The 19,619-nt window shown below is 39.0% G+C and overlaps 1 protein-coding gene across 2 annotated transcripts in view; it reads left to right on the top strand.

Annotated features, from left to right (window-relative positions):
* MRC1 (mannose receptor C-type 1) overlaps positions 1–19,619 on the top strand; it is a 112,157-nt gene that overhangs the window by 25,250 nt on the left and 67,288 nt on the right. For both annotated transcript variants that reach the window (XM_055543938.1, XM_055543937.1), the window contains exons 5-7: positions 5,483–5,596; positions 12,247–12,393; positions 17,542–17,727. In XM_055543938.1, the coding sequence (XP_055399913.1) occupies positions 5,483–5,596; positions 12,247–12,393; positions 17,542–17,727 (447 nt within the window). The remainder of the gene's footprint in view (positions 1–5,482; positions 5,597–12,246; positions 12,394–17,541; positions 17,728–19,619) is intronic.

The following is a 19,619-nucleotide window of genomic DNA, read 5'->3' on the forward strand; positions in this document are numbered from 1 at the left end:
GAAAAGTTTTGGATTTCTCATCTAATGTCTCATACTTTCTCACCTCCACATCTGTTTCCATGGCATTTTTTGTATCTGGGATTTCCCACATGTTATCCAGTTGAAAGGCCATCTTCTCCCTTTCTGTCTGCATTTCTCTTATTTGTCTACCAGTTTTATAAAAGTTACTTATATATGTTCTACTTCCCCTAATATTCATTCGTTTTAAATTCATTCATCATTCTACAAGGTGGTATCTGTGCATGGGGCACTGTTCTAGGTCTTAGGGACATAATGATACCAACGCCAGTCATATCCTGTCCACATGGAGCTTAAAGTTCAATAGGGAAAACACATAAACAAGAAAACAAACAAATAAATACAAATTATCATTAAATGCCACGGAGAGAGCAAACTGAATGCTGTGTAGAAAAAGGATTGGAGGAGCAGACAGCTGAAAGTGAGGGATGTCTTGTGACTAGGTATGTCCCCACCCCCAGAGAGATTCACAGCAGAACCTTCCAAGGAAGACAGTATTGAAGAATATTTGCTAACTGACAAATGAGGATGCAGCACAAGAAAAGCAATTATTTAGAAATTCAGCCTCACATTTGGACCAGTGGTCAGTTTATGGCAAGAAGACAGTGGTTCTTAAGTGTGAAGTTGCTTATCCATCACTAGGGAACTTTGTTAAAGTGAAGCTGCCTGGGTGCACACCCCCAGAGAATGTAGATTAGTAGGTGTAATGTGGGAGCCCAGGAATCTGCATATGATCAATTTTCCAGGTGATTCTGGGGCAAGTGGATGAGGACCACACTTGGTAAAACACTATATTCAGTACCCGCTGTGTCAAAAACACCTACTGATTCCATCTACCTGGACAGCAGGCAGCAGAGCTCAGAGGTGTAGGGCACAGACTTAGGAGCCTGACTGCCTGAGCCCCTGATCTGTGAAGGTGGGGGGCCTTGGGGGTAATACCTGAGGCGTCTATGCTGCAGTGACATCATCTGTTAAGGGAGGAAAGTGTGTGTTACCTGGTATGGGGGACAGAGTTGTCCTCAGCCTTACCTCATTATCTAGGACTTTGCTTTCTCCAACTCTTTTTGGATGATATCTCCATCAAGTGAAACACATTTCTCCTATAAGTTACTATTTTTAAACTGAATTTGAAGATGTTGGTTGCATCCTATTTTAGTTAGAAAAAAAAGTAACATGCATTATATTTTAGTACAACTTTGTGAAATATACAAGGCATTATTAGGAAAGATTTTTCTGCTTCTTGCCCATTTCTGAGGACTAAATCATGAAAACTGGCTCCACTGTAATGAAAGCTTTGTTGCAATAGTTAGGCACCAAGTACAACTTTGAAAACACCAAGTACAACATTTTTCCTAGTAGAGTAACTGCAGCATCCATTTTCTTTCCGGCGTTATTAAGGAAACTGATGACAGAAAAGCACTGTGACCTCACTAGGGGTGTTGTCCTGGTCTGTGTTGGTCTTTGGGGCCTTTGTATGTAGTGTTGGGACAAAGTACAGAGGGATCAATGTTTATAACCATGTATCAAGATAAGGAGAAAAGGAAAACAGACAGAGATAGATGAAATTTATGTAGACGATGAAGGAAGAGAAATGATGAGCTGAGACAATCCTGTTGTGATGTGTGCTGGCTTGCATGGGTGAGAGAAAACTCTATCAGTTGAAATGGTTTCACTTGGCTTTTTTTTTTTTTTTAATGGATCTGTTTGTGTGTTGTGTTATCTTGACTCTTCTGAGTTTTGCTTGTTTTCTGGCTTTCCAGAAGCGAAGGGACAGAGCACAGGTTACTTTTGGACTCTCTTTCCGGCTGCCTAGAGCAAAGGGGCCACGTGGGCAGGACAGCATCACTGCCCCAGCCCTCCACTCACTTCCACATTTCCGGCTCCAGCTCTGCTATCAGGCGCTGGCTGCAGGAAATGCTTCCCTAATCAGCAAGGGCTATTATTGTGTCCTTAGGGGAGCAAACAAGCCCAAAGAGATTTCGAGGCAGAGTTCACCTCAGATACTTAGTTGAATCTCATCCAAGCCTCTGGAATTTCAGTCAGCAAATTTGAATTGAAATCCGGGTAAGAATGACTTCTCCAATGAGATGTGTAGCATTTCCTGCCTTTTCTTTTCTTTTTTTTTTTTTAAATTTTTAGTCATACCACACAGCATCTTAGTTCCCTGACAAAAGATCAAACCCATGCCTCTGCATTGGAAGCACGGAATCTTAACCTTTGTACCACCAGGGAAGTCCCTTCTGCTTTTCCTTAAGTCAGAAATACCAAGCATGAGGGGACAAAAGGAGTCTGAGGGAGAATTTAAAAATTAATACAGACTTTTGTTTTTCTGGAAAGAAGGTATTCATGACATTTGGAATTTATTGGCATAAATTGGCGAAGACTCTAGAAAATGAAGGTGTGAGTAGGGGATTGTCATTCACTCCATTCTGGGAAGTAGATCACTAAAATTTTTTAAAAGCCACAAATACAATAGTTATACTTTTAAAATAAAATATGATTTATTTTATGTGAGAATTTTTAAGAGTAAATTTCATTTGACACAAAGGTATAAGCCTCTTTAATGACTCTGAGATCAAATCAGCTATTATTTATTAAACAGCTTTTGTGTGTCAGACACAGCTTTATTTCTAAAGCTGATGCTAAAACTGGTAAATAAGAATTACTGTCTTCACTTTATAGACAAAGTAACAGAAGGAGGGATGAGTTAAGAATTTTGCCTTATTCCAGATGTTCAGAAAATAACTGAATTGGAATTCAGCTCTGTCTTTCCATTATACTCTGCCCAGGTCTCACTCACAAAATAAGCAAAGATCTGATGGTCCCCAATGCATGAAGGAGAATTCTTAATTTAGATGTCAACAGCCCCTTGTTCTAGAAAATTCATTCTAGTAAACTGGCAATCTGATTTCACATTATCTGCTGAAGGCAAAGGCACCCCACTCCAGTACTCTTGCCTGGAAAATCCCATGGATGGAGGAGCCTGGTGGGCTGCAGTCCATGGGGTCACTAAGAGTCAGGCACGATTGAGTGACTTCCCTTTCACTTTTCACTTTCATGCATTGGAGAAGGACATGGCAACCCACTCCAGTGTTCTTGCCTGGAGAATCCCAGGGACGGGGGAGCCTGGTGGGCTGCCATCTATGGGGTCGCACAGAGTCGGACACGACTGAAGCGACTTAGCCGCAGCAGCAGCAGGTGGGTTAACGGCTTCTGCCCAGCAGCCAATTCTTACATCACCCATCGTCACTTCATTGTCTCTTCTACTTCTGCCCTCAAAAATGTTGGGACACTCAATTAAATCTTCAGTTCTTGAAACTGATTTATAACTATGTATGTGCACAAATAGGATTTGCAGAACTGAAATAAGATACAGGAAGTGAAACTGGCTTGTTTACTCTGATTGTTTTTGCCAGTTTCCTATGGTGGTAGCTGGAGAACACATTGGACCACAGTATAGAAAAGAAAAATATGGTGTAATATTGGACATTACTATGTCTTATAACTAAGTTCAAAAGTAAGTATTAACTGTTTCAGACAATGCATACATAAAAATTAAACATTAAAAAGTTTAGCATGTGGAATTGATGCTTTGTGTAATAATACTAAAAACATTTGGTAATCTTCTTTATGAAATTACAAACACATTAGAGAAAAAATTGTGGAAGATACTCATCAGATTTAAGTGACATATTTAACACAGAGTTTGAAATTTGTCAGTTGCACTTTTTGTCAACTCTAATTCAGCGTGGAGTGGTGGTTTTAGTTGCTAAGTCATGTCTGACTCTTTGCAATCCCATGGACTGCAGCCTGACAGGCTCCTCTGTCCATGGGATTATCTAAGCAAGAACACTGGAGTGGGTTGCCATTTCCGTCTCCAGGGGATCTTCCTGACTCAGGGATCAAACCCAAGTCTCCTGCATTGGCAGATGCATTCTTTACCACTGAGCCACTTCAGTTCAGTTCAGTTCAGTCACTCAGTCGTGTCTGACTCTTTGCAACCCCACGAATCGCAGCACGCCAGGCCTCCCTGTCCATCACCAGCTCCCGGAGTTCACTCAGACTCACGTCCATCGAGTCAGTGATGCCATCTAGCCATCTCATCCTCTGTCATCCCCTTTTCCTCTTGCCCCCAGTCCCTCCCAGCATCAAAGTCTTTTCCAATGAGTCAACTCTTTGCATCAAGTGGCCACAGTACTGGAGTTTCAGCTTTAGCATCATTGCTTCCAAAGAAATCCCAGGGCTGATCTCCTTCAGAATGGACTGGTTGGATCTCCTTGCAGTCCAAGGGACTCTCAAGAGTCTTCTCCAACACCACAGTTCAAAAGCATCAATTCCTCGGCGCTCAGATTTCTTCACAGTCCAACTCTCACATCCATACATGACCACAGGAAAAACCATAGCCTTGACCAAACGGACCTTTGTCGGCAAAGTAATGTCTCTGCTTTTCAATGTGCTATCATTAACTCTTTAATCAACTAAAAAGAATATATAGAGAACAACAGATCTAATTTTTTTTAAGTTATAAGTAATAAAAGGTTAGAGTTTTTTAACATAGGAGGGCTGAGGTCCATGTTGCTTCTGTTTTGTTTTTTATTCCATCTCAAGCCAAGCACAGACTTTGAAGCATTGTAATTAGGATTTATTAACTGCCTAAATGGGCTTCCCTAGTGGCTCAATGGTAAAGAATCTGCCTGCAATGCAGGAGACGCAGGAGACCCAGGTTTGGTCCCTGGATTGGGAAGATCCCCTGGAGGAGGGCATGGCAACTCCCTCTAGTATTCTTGCCTAGAGTATCCCATGGACAGAGGAGCCTACAGTCCATGTGGTCACAAGAGTCGGACAGGACTGAAGCAAGTAAGCACGTACGGGCAACTACCTAAATAAAACATTGTTTGCAGGAGAACAAGCACATAGTGTTTAGATTTTAATCATCATCTTCATGAGGAAAAAACTGATTTTTAAAAATATCAATAAAAGATTTTGAGAGTAAGTTCTGAAATATGAGGGCAGGGTAATAAGAGTGATGGATTGAAATGTGTATTCAACTTCTCATGATAGGAAATGGTGACTTTTATACAGAATCAATCTTATTTTTTCTCTAAAATGTACTAAACATATTTTGGTTTGAAAATAGTCTAAGAGAGTCTTCTCTAAATTAAAAGCATGTTCACATGATCCTGTAATAGTCATCAACATGATGGGGGCTGAGGCCTGGTCATATCTGAGTTAGACTCCCAACAAGGACATTCCTTGCTTATCTATGTTCTTAACTTAGTTTCTCTTCCTGTCAGTGGAGGTAACAGTTGTACTTGCTTTTAGGTTGTTAGGCTACTCAGAGGAGATTTGCAAGACATGATTTTCATGACTTCTCTCTAATAAATTTTGATTCAAGTACTTAATTCTGAATTTTATTTCACCATCTTTTCTGAGTGACAGTTTTTGTTTTGCTTCTGTCATATAGGTTTAACCAATTCTCTGACTTCAGGACTCTGGATTGGACTAAACAGTCTAAATTTCAACAGTGGATGGCAGTGGAGTGGGGGCAGTCCGTTCCGATATTTGAACTGGTTACCAGGTAGGATTAAGTTCATCTGATTTACTCCGTGGGATTAAGCTGGTTGAATTCATATCCATTTAATTTATCTTGGTACCTAGGAGATCTCCATCAGCTCACGTGTAGATCATGAACGGCATAACTGGGAGACTTCATCAAATGCAGTCCATTTCTTACCTTGCTTAGAAACCTGCCAGCTAGATTTGAATACACTAAAATTATAAGGATATTCCAGCTTTCTGGGAGAAGGACTTGTCTGGAAGAATTATAGCACAAATCAATACAGGACTCAAAAGTATATATTCTCAGAGTATCCTTGATTCTCTAGGTATTATATTCAAATATTTTATTTTATATTTATGAGATATTATATAATATATAATGCTACATATTATATTCAAAGATTTTATGCATATTTATTTACATATACACACACTATGAATTTAAGAAATTTAAATTATTTTGGGCTGGAGAATTTCTCATTATCTTGAGCCATGAGATATTTGCCATATTTCTGTCATCGTGATCATGATCTGAAAGTCTACGCTAACACCATTTTCTCCTGTTTTTAATCAAATAGAGTTGGATTAAAAATAATTCCAGCCACAGGTTGTAATATTCCATACTAACATTATCATTCATGAACAATTTTATTAACAATTTGTAGTTTAGTTGTCAAAAAACACAGGGGACAATCAAGCCTGCAATAGCTTTCCAGTTTTTTGAAGGACAGAGAAGGCTCTGAACTAATTTCTTCATTGTCATAACATAGAGGTTCAGTTCAGTTCAGTTGCTCAGTCATGTCCGACTCTTTGTGACCCCATGGACTGCAGCATGCCAGGCTTCCATGTCCATCACCAACTCCTGAAGTTTACTCAAACTCATCTCCATTGAGTTGGTGATGCCATCCAACCTTCTCATCTTCTGTCATCCCCTTCTCCTCCCACCTTCATTCTTTCCCAGCATCGGGGTCTTTTCAAATGAGTCAGTTCTTCCCATCAGGAGGCCAAAGTATTGGAGTTTCAGCTTCAGCATCAGTCCTTTCAATGAATATTCAGGACTGATTTCCTTTAGGATGGACTTGTTTGATCTCCTTGCTGTCCAAGAAGACTCTCAAGAGACTGGTTTGATCTCCTTGCTGTCCAAGAAGACTCTCAAGAGTCTTCTCCAACACCATAGTTCAAAAGCATCAATTCTTTGGCGCTCAGCTTTTCTACAGTTCAACTCTCACATCCATACATGACTACTGGGAAAACCATAGCTTTGACAGAGAGATAACAGAATATAAAAGGAGACTAAATGATAAAGATGCAACTACATATACAGCAATTATTCTGAGAAAACAAAGGACCAGTGATGACAAAAAGTCTTCCATCTTATCCACCAATATCAACCCTTGTTAGTCACTTCCTGAGGCAGTGGTCCTCAGCCTTTTTGACACCAGGGACTGGTTTTGTCGAAGACAGTTCTCTCATGGACCAAGAAGGAGGAGTGATGGTTTGGGGGTCATTCAAGAACATTACATTTATTGTGAACTTTACTTCTGTTGTTATTATATTAGCCCCACCTCAGATCAGCAAGCATTAGATCCCTGAAGTTGGGGACCCCTGAGGCATTCTCTACTGAGTATGATTCTAAACTCCCAACCCACACTCCATCCTGTACTAATCTTGATTTATTAGGAAAGTGTGCAGGAAAGGATTAGTGACGTCTGCAGTAGGTGTGGGAAAGGATGGGTCATGTCTATTTATCATTTCTGTGATGGAAAATACTGGTGTGGTGTTTTTTCATATGATCGGAGTTCTTTTTAAAGCCATTGAATGATTTTTGCTTTTGGCTTAGAGGATTAAACTCTCCACTTTCTATGTTACAGTCTTACGATATTGAAAAGAAAAAGAAAAGCTTTGAAATAAGTAGGTGATATTTGGAATATGCTAAAACGTGAGAGGGGATTTTTTAGAGGAGATATGTTGATTTAAATATTAGATTTTACTCTGCAATTTGATTTTCAATGTATTGCTTCAGTGCATGATGGTCACAAGTATGTCATTAGCATTAGCTCTGCTCTCCTCTGGATATGGGAAGTAAGCGTTGCTGCAGGGGAATATAAGATGTGCTTTTTTATGAGTGAGAATTTGATTTGTCTGCCTTCTGATTCAGTCAAATTAAATTGGAGACTTCCAGTTGACTCAGTCAGATGATTGGATAATAATAATTTATTGGAGGATTAGAGTTTATTCTTTGCTGCTTAATTGTTATAGATTGTTAGATCATTTTATTACTCAGTTTGAAGTGACAGTTATTGTTAGATTTAACCACTTGCATTCTAAGAGTTCAGTGAGAAAATTGAGGGGTTAACTTTGGTGAAAGTGAGGAATAAAATTGGAATATTAATGAGAAAAGAGATGTCCTTTCTTACTAAATCAAATTCCTGAGAAATAGGTTTGAGATTAAGTCAACTTCTGAAATGAGAGTTTCTTCAAACAAAAATTAGAAACCTTGTGGGATATTAGAAGTGGTTAATTGTATAAACTGTTTAATCAGCATTCAGTTTAGTACTTCCGAAGTAATACACCTATTAAAGTGCATCTACATTTTAAGTAACAATATTTTATACAAATGACATGGAAGTGTGAATGCAAATATGTAACTATAGTAACCATTTAAGACAAATAATTGATATATTAAAGTTGGTATTGGTGTTCTATTGGTTAATAGCTATATCACTATGATTTAATAGTTTATATATTAGTTAAGTACTACTAGCTGTAAAATATTGTTTCTTGAAAGTTTCTTTCTAGTACTGGTACCTTATCTGTTAGTTCAGTTATAGTGGAAGTTTGGCCATAATACCAACACATTTAAAAAGGTTTATCCTCATCACTAACAGTTTTTTCTTTCTGTGCTATTCAAGCAACTTCCAAACACTTTTGACAAAGGTTTTGTGGAACAGGTAATGTGATTCCATCTTGCAGGAAGGGAAAGTGTGGCCCAGACCCAGTTTGTATACATGTCAGAAGTGACCAAGCAGAGTCATAAAGAAAGTGTGACTCATTATCCTGTCTTCTCTTGGGAGCTGCAGCTAGCTTTTCCAGTCCTGGTTTTAAAATCATATATTAAAGTGATAGAAAAGCATGAGAAATGTGGGTATTGATCCTTGTATCAAGTGCATTCGCCAAGCTGACTTGACCTGGTGTTTTAATCATTTTCTAGTAAGCAGTGGGATGAGAGGTTAGCTGCTAAAAATATTCTTCAATAGGCTGAGTTTAAAATCTTGAGAGAGAGTCTGAGCTCTTGGGAATACTTTGTCAGCATTTAGGGTGGCATATTACTACTTCTAGGGAAGCCTAGAAGTAGTTGGCGTAGCTAAAGAATCCACCTGCATTGCAGAGTTACAGGAGATGCAGGCTTGATCCCTGGGTGGGTAAGATCCCCTTAAGGAGGGTGTGGCAACCCACTACAGTGTTCTTGCCTGGAGAATCCCACGGACAGAGGAGCCTGATGGGCTACAGTCCATGGAGTCACAAAGAGATGGACATGACTGAAGCAACTGAACACACATTGCTACTTCTAGCAGCTCTTCCTGTAAGTGCATGCAGAGAAGCGCAGCCCTTAGCACAGCAGCCATTGCTGCCCGTCATTACTCTGTAGTCTGTAACCAGGCAACAGGTCCTGCTCAGCCATTGGTCAGTGCCTCAGTGGAATTTTCCCACTGGCAACCAACTGTCAAGGAACACCCGTTAGTGGTCCTGCTCAGTCATTGGTTGGTGCTGTAGTGGGGCCCTGCCCACAAGCAACCAACCATCAAGAAAGGACAGTCAGTGAGGAGATTCAGACAACAGTGGAGTGGTGGTCTGAGGTAGATCCCGGTCTTCTCCCTGAGACCCTTCAGCTCACTTGGCCTTGGGCCAGAGGGCTGGGGGCTGTGTCTTGCTGGGCTCCAGAGCCCCCACCAAGGCCAGCCACTAGCCTTGGCCTGGGCCTTGAGGCAGCGGTGAACCTCTTCCCCATTCCTGCCTCTGCGACCTTGTGGTGGTGGCAGTCTGCCTGGGTCACAGTCTGTGGGACCTGGTCTCCCCTCTTTGGGTGGCCTGAGGAGCCTGAGGGCCAGTTGGGCTGGATACCTAGCTCCCTTCAGAGATGACAGCTGGGCAGAGTCAGGGGACCTGGCCCTGAGGGAGCCATCAACTGAGCTCTGCCTCTGCTTAGCCAGGACTGGGAGCCATCAACTGAGCTCTGCTTCTGCTTAGCCAGGACTGGGACCTTGGAGAGTCAAAGTTGTGCCTTTTTTATCAGGACAGAGAATAACGTTTGTTTGGTACATATTTGCTTCCCTGATGGCTCAGACAGTAAAGAACCTGCCTGCAATCCAAGACATATGGGTTCAATCGCTGGGTCAGAGATCCCTTGCCTGGAGAATCCCACAGAGGAGCCTGGTGGGGTACAGTCCATGGGGTCACAAAGAGTTGGACATGACTGATGGACTAAGTGGGGACTTCAGTAACTTTGGGGTTCTTGGGGGCATGAGACACCTATCCTCTTACACGGTCCTACAGTAAACAATTCTCTGTTCCAAACTCCAATGTTTTTAGTATTGTTTGTCCTCCCTGTGCATCGGGGCACACGGACTTGCATTTTTGGTGACATTCTTTTCTTTTTCTCCTCCTATTGCCATCTTTCGTGCCTCTTCTTTCTAACTGTAGAAAACTTTCCCATGTCCAGGTAGTCTCTAAGCTGTTCCTCACAGTTAGCTTGACTTAGGTTTTTGGGAGGGTATTGACTATGTAGAATATGGCTAGTTTGAAATATTGTGTTCTTCAGTCAGTTCAGTCGCTCAGTTGTATCCAACTCTTTGTGACCCCATGGACTGCAGCATGCCAGGCCTCCCTGTCCATCACCAACTTCTGGAGTTTACTCAAACTCATGTCCATTTAGTCGGTGATGCCATCCAACCATCTCATCCTCTGTCATCCCCTTCTCCTCCTGCCCTCAATCTTTCCCAGTATTAGGGTCTTTTCAAATGAGTCAGTTCTTCTCATCAGGTGGCCAAAGTATTGGAGTTTCACCTTCAGCATCAGTCCTTCCAATGAATATTCAGGACTGATTCCCTTTAGGATGGACAGGTTGGATCTCCCTGCAGTCCAAGGGACTCTCAAGAATCTTCTCCAACACCACAGTTCACAAGCATCAATTCTTCAGCACTCAACTTTCTTTATAGCCCAACTCTCACATCCGTACATGACCACTGGAAAAACCATAGCTTTGACTAGATGGACCTTTGTTGGCAAAGTAATATATCTGCTTTTTAATATACTGTCTAGGTTGGTCACAACTTTTCTTCCAAGGAACAAGCGTCTTTTAATTTCCTGGCTGCAGTCACCATCTGCAGTGATTTTGGAGCCCCCCAAAAGTAAAGTCTGTCACTGTTTCCATTGTTTCCCCATCTATTTGCCGTGAAGTGATGGGACCAGATGCCATGATCTTAGTTTTTTGGATGTTGAGTTTTAAGCCAACTTTTTCACTCTCCTCTTTCACTTTAATCAAGAGGTGCTTTAGTTCTTTGCTTTCTGCCGTAAGGGTGTTGTCTTCTGCTTATCTGAGGTTATTGATATTTCTCCAAGCAATCTTGATTCCAGCTTGTGCTTCATCCAGCCCAGCATTTCTCATGATGTACTCTGCATATAAGTTAAATAAGCATGGTGACAATATACAGCCTTGACTTACTCCTTTCCCTATTTGGAAGGAATAGGAAAGTTGTTGTTCCATGTCCAGTTCTAACTGTTGCTTCCTGACCTGGATACAGGTTTCTCAAGAGGCAGGCCAGGTGGTCTGGTATTCCCATCTTTTAAGAATTTTCCACAGTTTGTTGTGATCCACACAACAAACTCTTGTTATTTACCCCCCTATCATACATAAAATGAGGGGCTTCCCTGGTGGTTAAGATGGTAAAGAATCCACCTGCAGTGCAGAAGACCTGGGTTCAATCCTTGGTTTAGGAAGATCTCCTGGAATAAGAAATGGCAACCCACTCCAGTATTCTTGCCTGGAAAAATTCCATGCACAGGGGATTCTGGCAGGCTCAGTCCATGGGATTGCAAACAGTCAGACACGACAGAGTGACTAACACTTTCACACATAAAATAGCCCAGTGTGAAAATTGTTCAGTGTTTAAGATTTAGCTTTATTATTTAATTTCGTTGGGGGAAAAAGTTATTTCAAAGAAGTAAACTTACTGAGGCTTCCTTGGGCCAGTGGTTGGGATTTTGCCTTCCAGTGTATGGGGTGCAGGTTCAGTCCCTGGTTAGAGAGTTGGGATCCCATGTGCCTTGCAGCCAAAAAAAAAAAAAAAACCCAAAATATAAAGCAGAAGCAATATTGTAACAAATTCAATAAGAACTGTAAAGATGATCCACATCAAAAAAAAGTCTTAAAAAAAACAAAGAAATAAACTTGTATAATCAACATTTTAAGTACTGGGATGATCCAACAACGGAAAGAGAAATAGTATCCAACATAGCTTTTGCTCTGTAGGCAGTAAATATTTCTTTGTGAATGTGTAGCAAAAAACTGGGGATCCATTAAATGCCAAGGATAAACACATGAGGCTGTGAGGGACTATCTACTTGTCGTACTATAGTTATCCTAATTTTATTTTATTTTTTTCTCCAAAGGAAGTCCATCAGCAGAACCAGGAAAAAGCTGTGTGTCACTTAATCCTGGGAAAAATGCTAAATGGGAAAATCTACAGTGTGTTCAGAAACTAGGCTATATTTGTAAAAAAGGCAACACCACCTTAAATCCTTTTGTTATTCCCTCAGGTAAGTGATCTTTTTGATCTGAAGTACATAAAATAATTTAGAGATCAAATGACAGCCTAGTCCTAACTGTCGGCAATGCCAGGTTTGGTTGATGATTTATGGAGGTAACTTAATGATATTCCTACAAATGTCTTTGTGTTGGTTGCTAACGTTTCCAGAGTGTTCTCGAGTGTTCCAGCAGGAGTAAATCCATTAATAAAAAAAATTTTAATAAATAAATAATTGTTAATAAAAATTTTATCTTCACAGCTGCCCTAGGTGATAGGTATTATTATTCATGTATTTTCAGTGAGGAAAAAGATATTCATGGGCTATAAAAAATGTGCACATGTGACAGGACTGGAACCCAAGCTAGGAAATCAATATCTGAAAAGGATGTTTTATCATGTCCTCGCTATGTCATGGCCTATCTGGGAGCCAGTGCTATTTGTTTAACATAAACTGAAGTCTTCACCGAAATATAGTAAAACATCCCAGAAGTAGTAACTGAATTCTATATACAGGCTAGACCAGAGGGAAAAAGGGCAATTACGCTCTCTATTATAATTTTATAGAAGAATTAAACCACCAAGGCCAGACTGCATTCCTTCTTCACACTAAGCAAAAGCAAACTAACTACACTTTTTTTCACCATCAGCTGTTTCGGAGAGACACTTAAAACTTCAAAGAGACTTACGCATGTATGTATGTTCTCTGCTTGGGAAATCTGATAGTGTGGCATTCTTGACTTTTTTTTTCCTCTATGACTTTTAAAAGCAATTTCATTTATTTTAAAATAGGATTGACATGGCTAGAAAGTCCAAGGTATGACATGATAAATAATAATTTCCTCCAATGTCTTATTCAAATATGCATTTATTCTCTGAATAACTGTGTCTGAGTGTATATCCTTACCTAGTTATTCTATGACTATATAAATAAATATGTTTGTAATTATTTTTGTCTGTTTTATACAAATAGCAGCATATAATACACTTTGCTCTACTTTTGTCACTTAATAACAATGTTGGGTGTTATTCCTTCTGGAACATAAATAGCTTCTATGTTCATTTTTATGGCTGTACATTAGCCATTGCAGGAAGAGACCATATTTTTTTTTGACTAGTCCTCTCTTAATGGAGCTTTAGTTTACTTCCATTTTTTTATTTTTATAAGCAATGCTACAGTGAATAATTTTATTTTTTTTATTTTTTATTTTTTAAATTTTATTTTATTTTTAAACTTTACATAATTGTATTAGTTTTGCCAAACATACCTATGTGGTTTCATGTGTCTCATTATTCCTAGAAGTGGAATTGCTGAAGCAGAGTGTAGGTGTGTTTGGAACTTTAATGGATACAAATATGGCAGAGATTGCCAATGGATATAGATGAAGGTCCCATTATTGGGTTTGATTATACTTTACAGGTTCACCCTTATAACTGTGGGCATGCCTTAGAGAGACTTCAGTAATTTTTATATTTCATCTCCTCTCTTCCTTCTATATGATAAATAGTATAATCCTCCCTCTTGGAAGAGCTCATATAATTCTCCTTCAGAAGATTTGGAATTGCCACTTTGGGAAAGAGGAGAATGGTGGTTTTATCATCCCTGGTATAGTAGGCAGAATTCTATAACTTGACTTTGTTCCTTAACCCTCCAGTTATAGTTTCCTACCTATTAAGTAGAAATACTAATAATACTTGTTCTCCTTGTGAATACTTGTTTATATTGTCAAGCACTCAGTCCATTATTCTTATATCTCTACAAGGCCTGTTACCGAACCAAACTTGGGTCTGCTAGCCCATGCACGGTAAAGCCAATGTACTGACATTAGGTTGCTGTGAAGGAAAGCGCAGTGTTTATTGCAGGTGACAAGCAAGGAGTCTAGGGCAGCTAGTGTGCAAAACACTTAAATCCTCAGTATGTTTCAGCAAAGCATTTTTATTTATTTATTTACATTGGAGTATGATTGCTTTACAATGTTGTGTTAGTTTCTGCTGCACAACAAAGTGAATTGGCTATATGTATACATATACCCCTTCCCTCTTGAGTCTCCTTTCCATTGTCAACTCCCTGCCCCTCCAATCCTACCCCTCTAGATTATCACAAAGCACTGACCTGAGGTCCCTGTGCTATACAGCAGGTCAGCAAAGCATCTTTAAAAGCTACGTAAGGGAGGTGGATTGCAGGGTATGTGATAAGCTCGGGTACAATTCTCTGGTTGATAGTGAGGTATCAGGGCAGGGTCACAGGGGTTAATATTATCAATCCTTGGGCACCAACAGGTCTGAGGGCTACATGCCCATGATAATCAAGTAGTTAATTTCTTTCATTTGGTGGTGGTTTTAGCATCTGTAAAACAACTTATTAAACACTCAGAAGACACTGTTGTCTAGGTATTTCAGAGACAAGTTACAGCTGAGGATGTGGGAGTGGGGTCTGTTGAAGGCCCCATAAAGTCCTGCTGGGTTACATGCCTTACTTCACTTGTTAACTTTCACTTTTCATTAGTTTTTAAATTTTCTGTACTTCCTGGATTAGCATTCTGTCTTATTTATACACTCAAATAAGCCTGAGTTTGAAAAAACAAAGAGGATTATGAAGCACACGCAGTTGGTGACTCTCTTGGGCAAGAGTTCCACCTCACGTACTATTTGTCCTTGCAATGCCTCCCTGTTCATCCATGATCCCTGGGTCTCTGGGGCCATACTGTCCAGTTCAGTAGCCTCTAACCACATGTGATCACTGAACACGTGAAACACAGCTAGTTCCAAGAGAGTTATGCTATAGGTATAAAATATGCACTGGACTTCCAAGACAGAGCATGACAAAAAAGTTAACTACTTCATTATTTTTAATTGATTATATGATCATGTTTTGAATATATTGGGTTAAATAAGATATATTTAAAATGAAAGCTACCTGTTTCTCTTGACTTGGGAACTAGCAAATTTAGAATTCCATAGGTGGCTTCCATTTGTGGATTTCCTTATGCCTCAATCAGATAGCATTGCTCTAGAGAAACAAGCCATCTTTTGTGTCTGCCCCAGGTAACCCCTCTTCATTGGTTGTTCTCATATTTTTTAATATTTTAGAAGTTTATCTGTTTAGTTTTTGAAGCCCTTAGAATATGCTGGCATTATTTTCAGCTTCTTGGGCAGCAAAATTAAAATATCCCACCAGAGGGCTCCAGAGAAATACTAAACTTTTTTTTTCTTGGTAACTACTGGAACTGTGTAGAAGGAGTATTTTCTAAAAATATGCATTTTTTGATGCAGACGTAAAGAACAGACTTGAGGATATGGGGTGAAAGGGAACGAGAGGGTGGGATGAATTGGCAGCAGCACTGACATGTGTACCATGTGTAAAACAGCTGGTGGGAAGCTGCTGCATAGCACAGGGAGCTCAGTCCGGTGCTCTGTGATGACCTAGGGGATGGGATGAGGGCAGTGGGAGGTCCAAGAGGCAGGGAATGTATGTATGCATACAGCTGATTCCCACTGTTGTATAGCAGAGATAAACACAACATTGTAAAGCAATTATATTCTAGTTAACAATTAACATATGCATTTTTCTATTATAATAATACAGTGTTTGAATATCAGGACTGCTATTTACTTGAATGATGATTGTACACAAAATCTTGAGCCTATACAAAGGTGATGCAAACAGTCGCAGACTTTGAGAGAATATTGGACCAATGCATCAAACAAATGACAAAGATACCTTATATTGAAACTTTACTAAGGCAGTACATTTGAGAATATTTCATATCAAACTTATAGAGATTGACATTTATTTGACAATATAGTTCCTCTTTAAGCAGGATATATTGCTCAGTTGCTCTCTAAAATAGTATCCATAAAATGGTAATAATAAGCTTTGTGTATTAAATATAACTTCAATTATTTTCCTGACAAATATTCATCACATTTATTCTGTGCCAGGCCCTATGTCATTTTAGGACGTATGGGGACAAATAAAGTGAGTCTCCTGCCTTCAGATGTCGTTACTGTCCCTTCCCCCACTCATTACTATTATAGAACATGTTTGTAATGTATCAATCATCAAGGTTATGAAATTTGACCCTAACTGTTAGTAGCAACAAACAGGATATTGGTCACTAGTACTGATTTGATGAAATCATCATTGTTGTCATGTTTATAATTTATAGTCATATTATCTCAAATGTTTTCCAGTGCAGAAGAACACAGTGAGGATGGGTAGTTTAATATTAGTATTAATATTATTTACAATTTTTTATATATATGGATAGTTTGGTTCATGTGATGTGATTTGCTCATGGCAAATTCAGATTTTGGCTGAAAGACTTTGGAATTGAAATCCTTGTGATTTCTGCAATGTCACATGTCATCTTCTGGGAAAAAGTCAGTGGCAGTGAGTTGGTTCAGAGGCACAGGTGGCCAGCTCACAGTACCATGGTTTCAGAAGCTCCTTGGTGACCCCCCTACCTCCTACCCATTCTGTGCCCTGTGTCAACACATTTTTCTCCTGATTGCATTATGAGTTTTGCCCTCCTCTGAGGAATGAGTGGCTCCCTAATGTCCATAGAAGAGAAGTACATTGAAATCTTTTTGAAAGATTTACTTATTTGGCTGCACTGGGTCTCAGTTGCAGCATGCAATATCTTTGTTGCAGAGCACGGACTGCCCAGTTGTGGCACACAGGCTTAGTTGCCCCGTGGCATGTGGGATCTTAGTTCCCCAACCAGGGATCAAACCCATGTCCCCTGCATTGCAAGGCAGATTCTTAACCACTGGACCACCAGGGAAGTCCCCTTGAAATCTGTGCCTCCAATATATTTATAGGACATGGCTAGGACAGGTCTGCTGATGATAAAATACAAAAAGAGATGATCTATTGTATCTTCATGTGGACTTGTATGCATAATTGAAAAGTAAAATAGATTTCTCATTTGGCTTCATTTTATAGTGAAAGATGGCTTCCATATCATTTTTAGTCTAATATCAAACACATTCTTCTCTATGTTTTATGAATACCTATGCCAAAAAATAGAAAATAATTATTAGCTGTATTTGCCTATAATAATGAACTGTTTACTATAGAGAATGATATTAATAGAAAATATTGTTACAATTAAAACTCTTTTAAAGTGTTTTCCAAACTCTTTTTTTTTTTTTCTAGAAAGTGATGTGCCTACCAACTGCCCAAGTCAGTGGTGGCCATATGCAGGTCACTGTTACAAGATTTACAGAGAGGAGAAGAAAATCCAAAGAGATGCCTTAAGAGCATGTAGGAAGGAGGGTGGTGACCTAGCAAGTATCCACAGCATTGAGGAATTTGACTTTATTATCTCTCAGCTGGGCTATGGTAAGAACTTCCATCTGTAATATGCTTGTCTCTTGTCTTCCCGACTTACAATCCATCTCTGGAAAATTTAATCATAAATGCTAAATTTTATAATCTAGATAAATTCAAATTAACAATTCAGTAAACTTAGTGACAAATATTAATTGTGCTTAAAATATAAAAATTGCATAGTAACCTAAAGAATTTCTATCACTGAGAGAACATTTGATTTTTACCTTTAACAAGGAATCAGCTTATGCATAGCTTTTAAAATATTGTTTTTCTATATAAAACCTGGATTTAGAGCAGTCTTCTTTAAACTTGTGAACAATATTTCACTTATTGGAATTTGTGTGTGTGGAGGTATTTTCTATTTTAAGGCCGATATTTTCTCTCACAGGAAAGATCTCTAAATGAACTATCTCATCCTTTGGAGTTTATTTTCTCTGTTAATCTAGCTGATGCTGCTAGAATGATGAGCAGAAAAATCAAGATGTTTGATTGGAGTGGTTAGATAGTGGCCTAAACCTTTCGAAGTAGTTATATATCCACTTTAGGACTATAAGAGATACAGAGAAAATGTAGAAAATATAGAAAACTAACATATTGTAAAGTTTTCAAAAATTGGCTCTATCAGAAACAATTGAAAAGTGGGTAAAGGACTTGGGAATGCTTATCCTGAAGAGGAGGAGGGTGAGGAAGGATATAATAATGATGGACACCCCGTGGTACTTGCTGATTAAACGATGATCATTTTCTTCTTCCACTGATGAGATTGCTGAATAGCTGGACCTGTTCATTTCCAGAGAGCAAAACAAGAGGAAATGGATGATGGTGATGCTGGGAATGCTTCCTGACACTTACTGTATGAAAATTGATAGGAGTGGGGGTAGGGGAGAAGAAAAAGACAGTGAACAAACAGATAAGATAAATTAGTCTCAGACAAGTACAAAAGATCCCCAACACTGCTGCTGTTAGTGCTTGGCTGAATGGACTCCTTCCTCCTCTGCTCACCTCACTGAATTTAGTAGGGTGATGATGACATTCGACTAACTCGTAAATTTCTTAATTACTGTATATTTACCTATCCTGGAACACCTATACTACACAATAATAATGTAATCAAAACCAAGATATCTGAATAATATCACGACATAGATGGCATGATGCTTATAGTAGGTGATAAACTTTTCAAATGAGTCAGTGGAAAACAGTTTAAGAGGCTGTAGGGCTAATGTGCAAATTTTCTTTTCTTTATATAATACGGTCTATTATAAAGGAGAACCTTATATATTTGTTGCTGTAGTTATTTTGAATTTGGATGAGGAGGGTTGCTTTTAAACTCAGCTAGAGAATTAGTAAATTTTCACTGGAGAAACCTTCCCTTTTTATTATTGATAGATTTATTTCTTTAAAACCATGCAAATAATAGTAATAAAAAATAAGTAATAAAGTTAAAATTAGTGTTTCTTTTCCTAAAATGTCAAACTTGCCAACTACACTTTAATTAAAAATTCCCTCATTAACCTCTGAAAACAAAATTGTTTCTGAGTCAAAGCCTAGAAAACCTTTTTTAGCTAGTTGAGACAATATCTTTCATGTTAATCATGGAAATACAGTAGATAAGTTGGAACCTACATATATAAATTTTGACTCCATTAAGACAGTTTACTTAACAGATTTACAAAAAACTTTGTCTAACAACTTTATGCTCACATCTTAAATATTTTTATAGGATCAAGTTTGTGCGTATGAACCACAAAAGCTAGATGGAAGAACAGTTTAGTGAGAAAAATGTTTATTGGACCCTCATCACTCTGTTATAATTGTGGGACTTGAGAGTTTAGGTTTCCATTGATCTTGAACCTAAAAACCTTGAGGAGTTACATGAGGTCATTTTGGAGCCTATATTT

Source organism: Bubalus kerabau, chromosome 13 (assembly GCF_029407905.1).
Source record: "Bubalus kerabau isolate K-KA32 ecotype Philippines breed swamp buffalo chromosome 13, PCC_UOA_SB_1v2, whole genome shotgun sequence".
Lineage (NCBI taxonomy): Eukaryota > Metazoa > Chordata > Mammalia > Artiodactyla > Bovidae > Bubalus > Bubalus kerabau.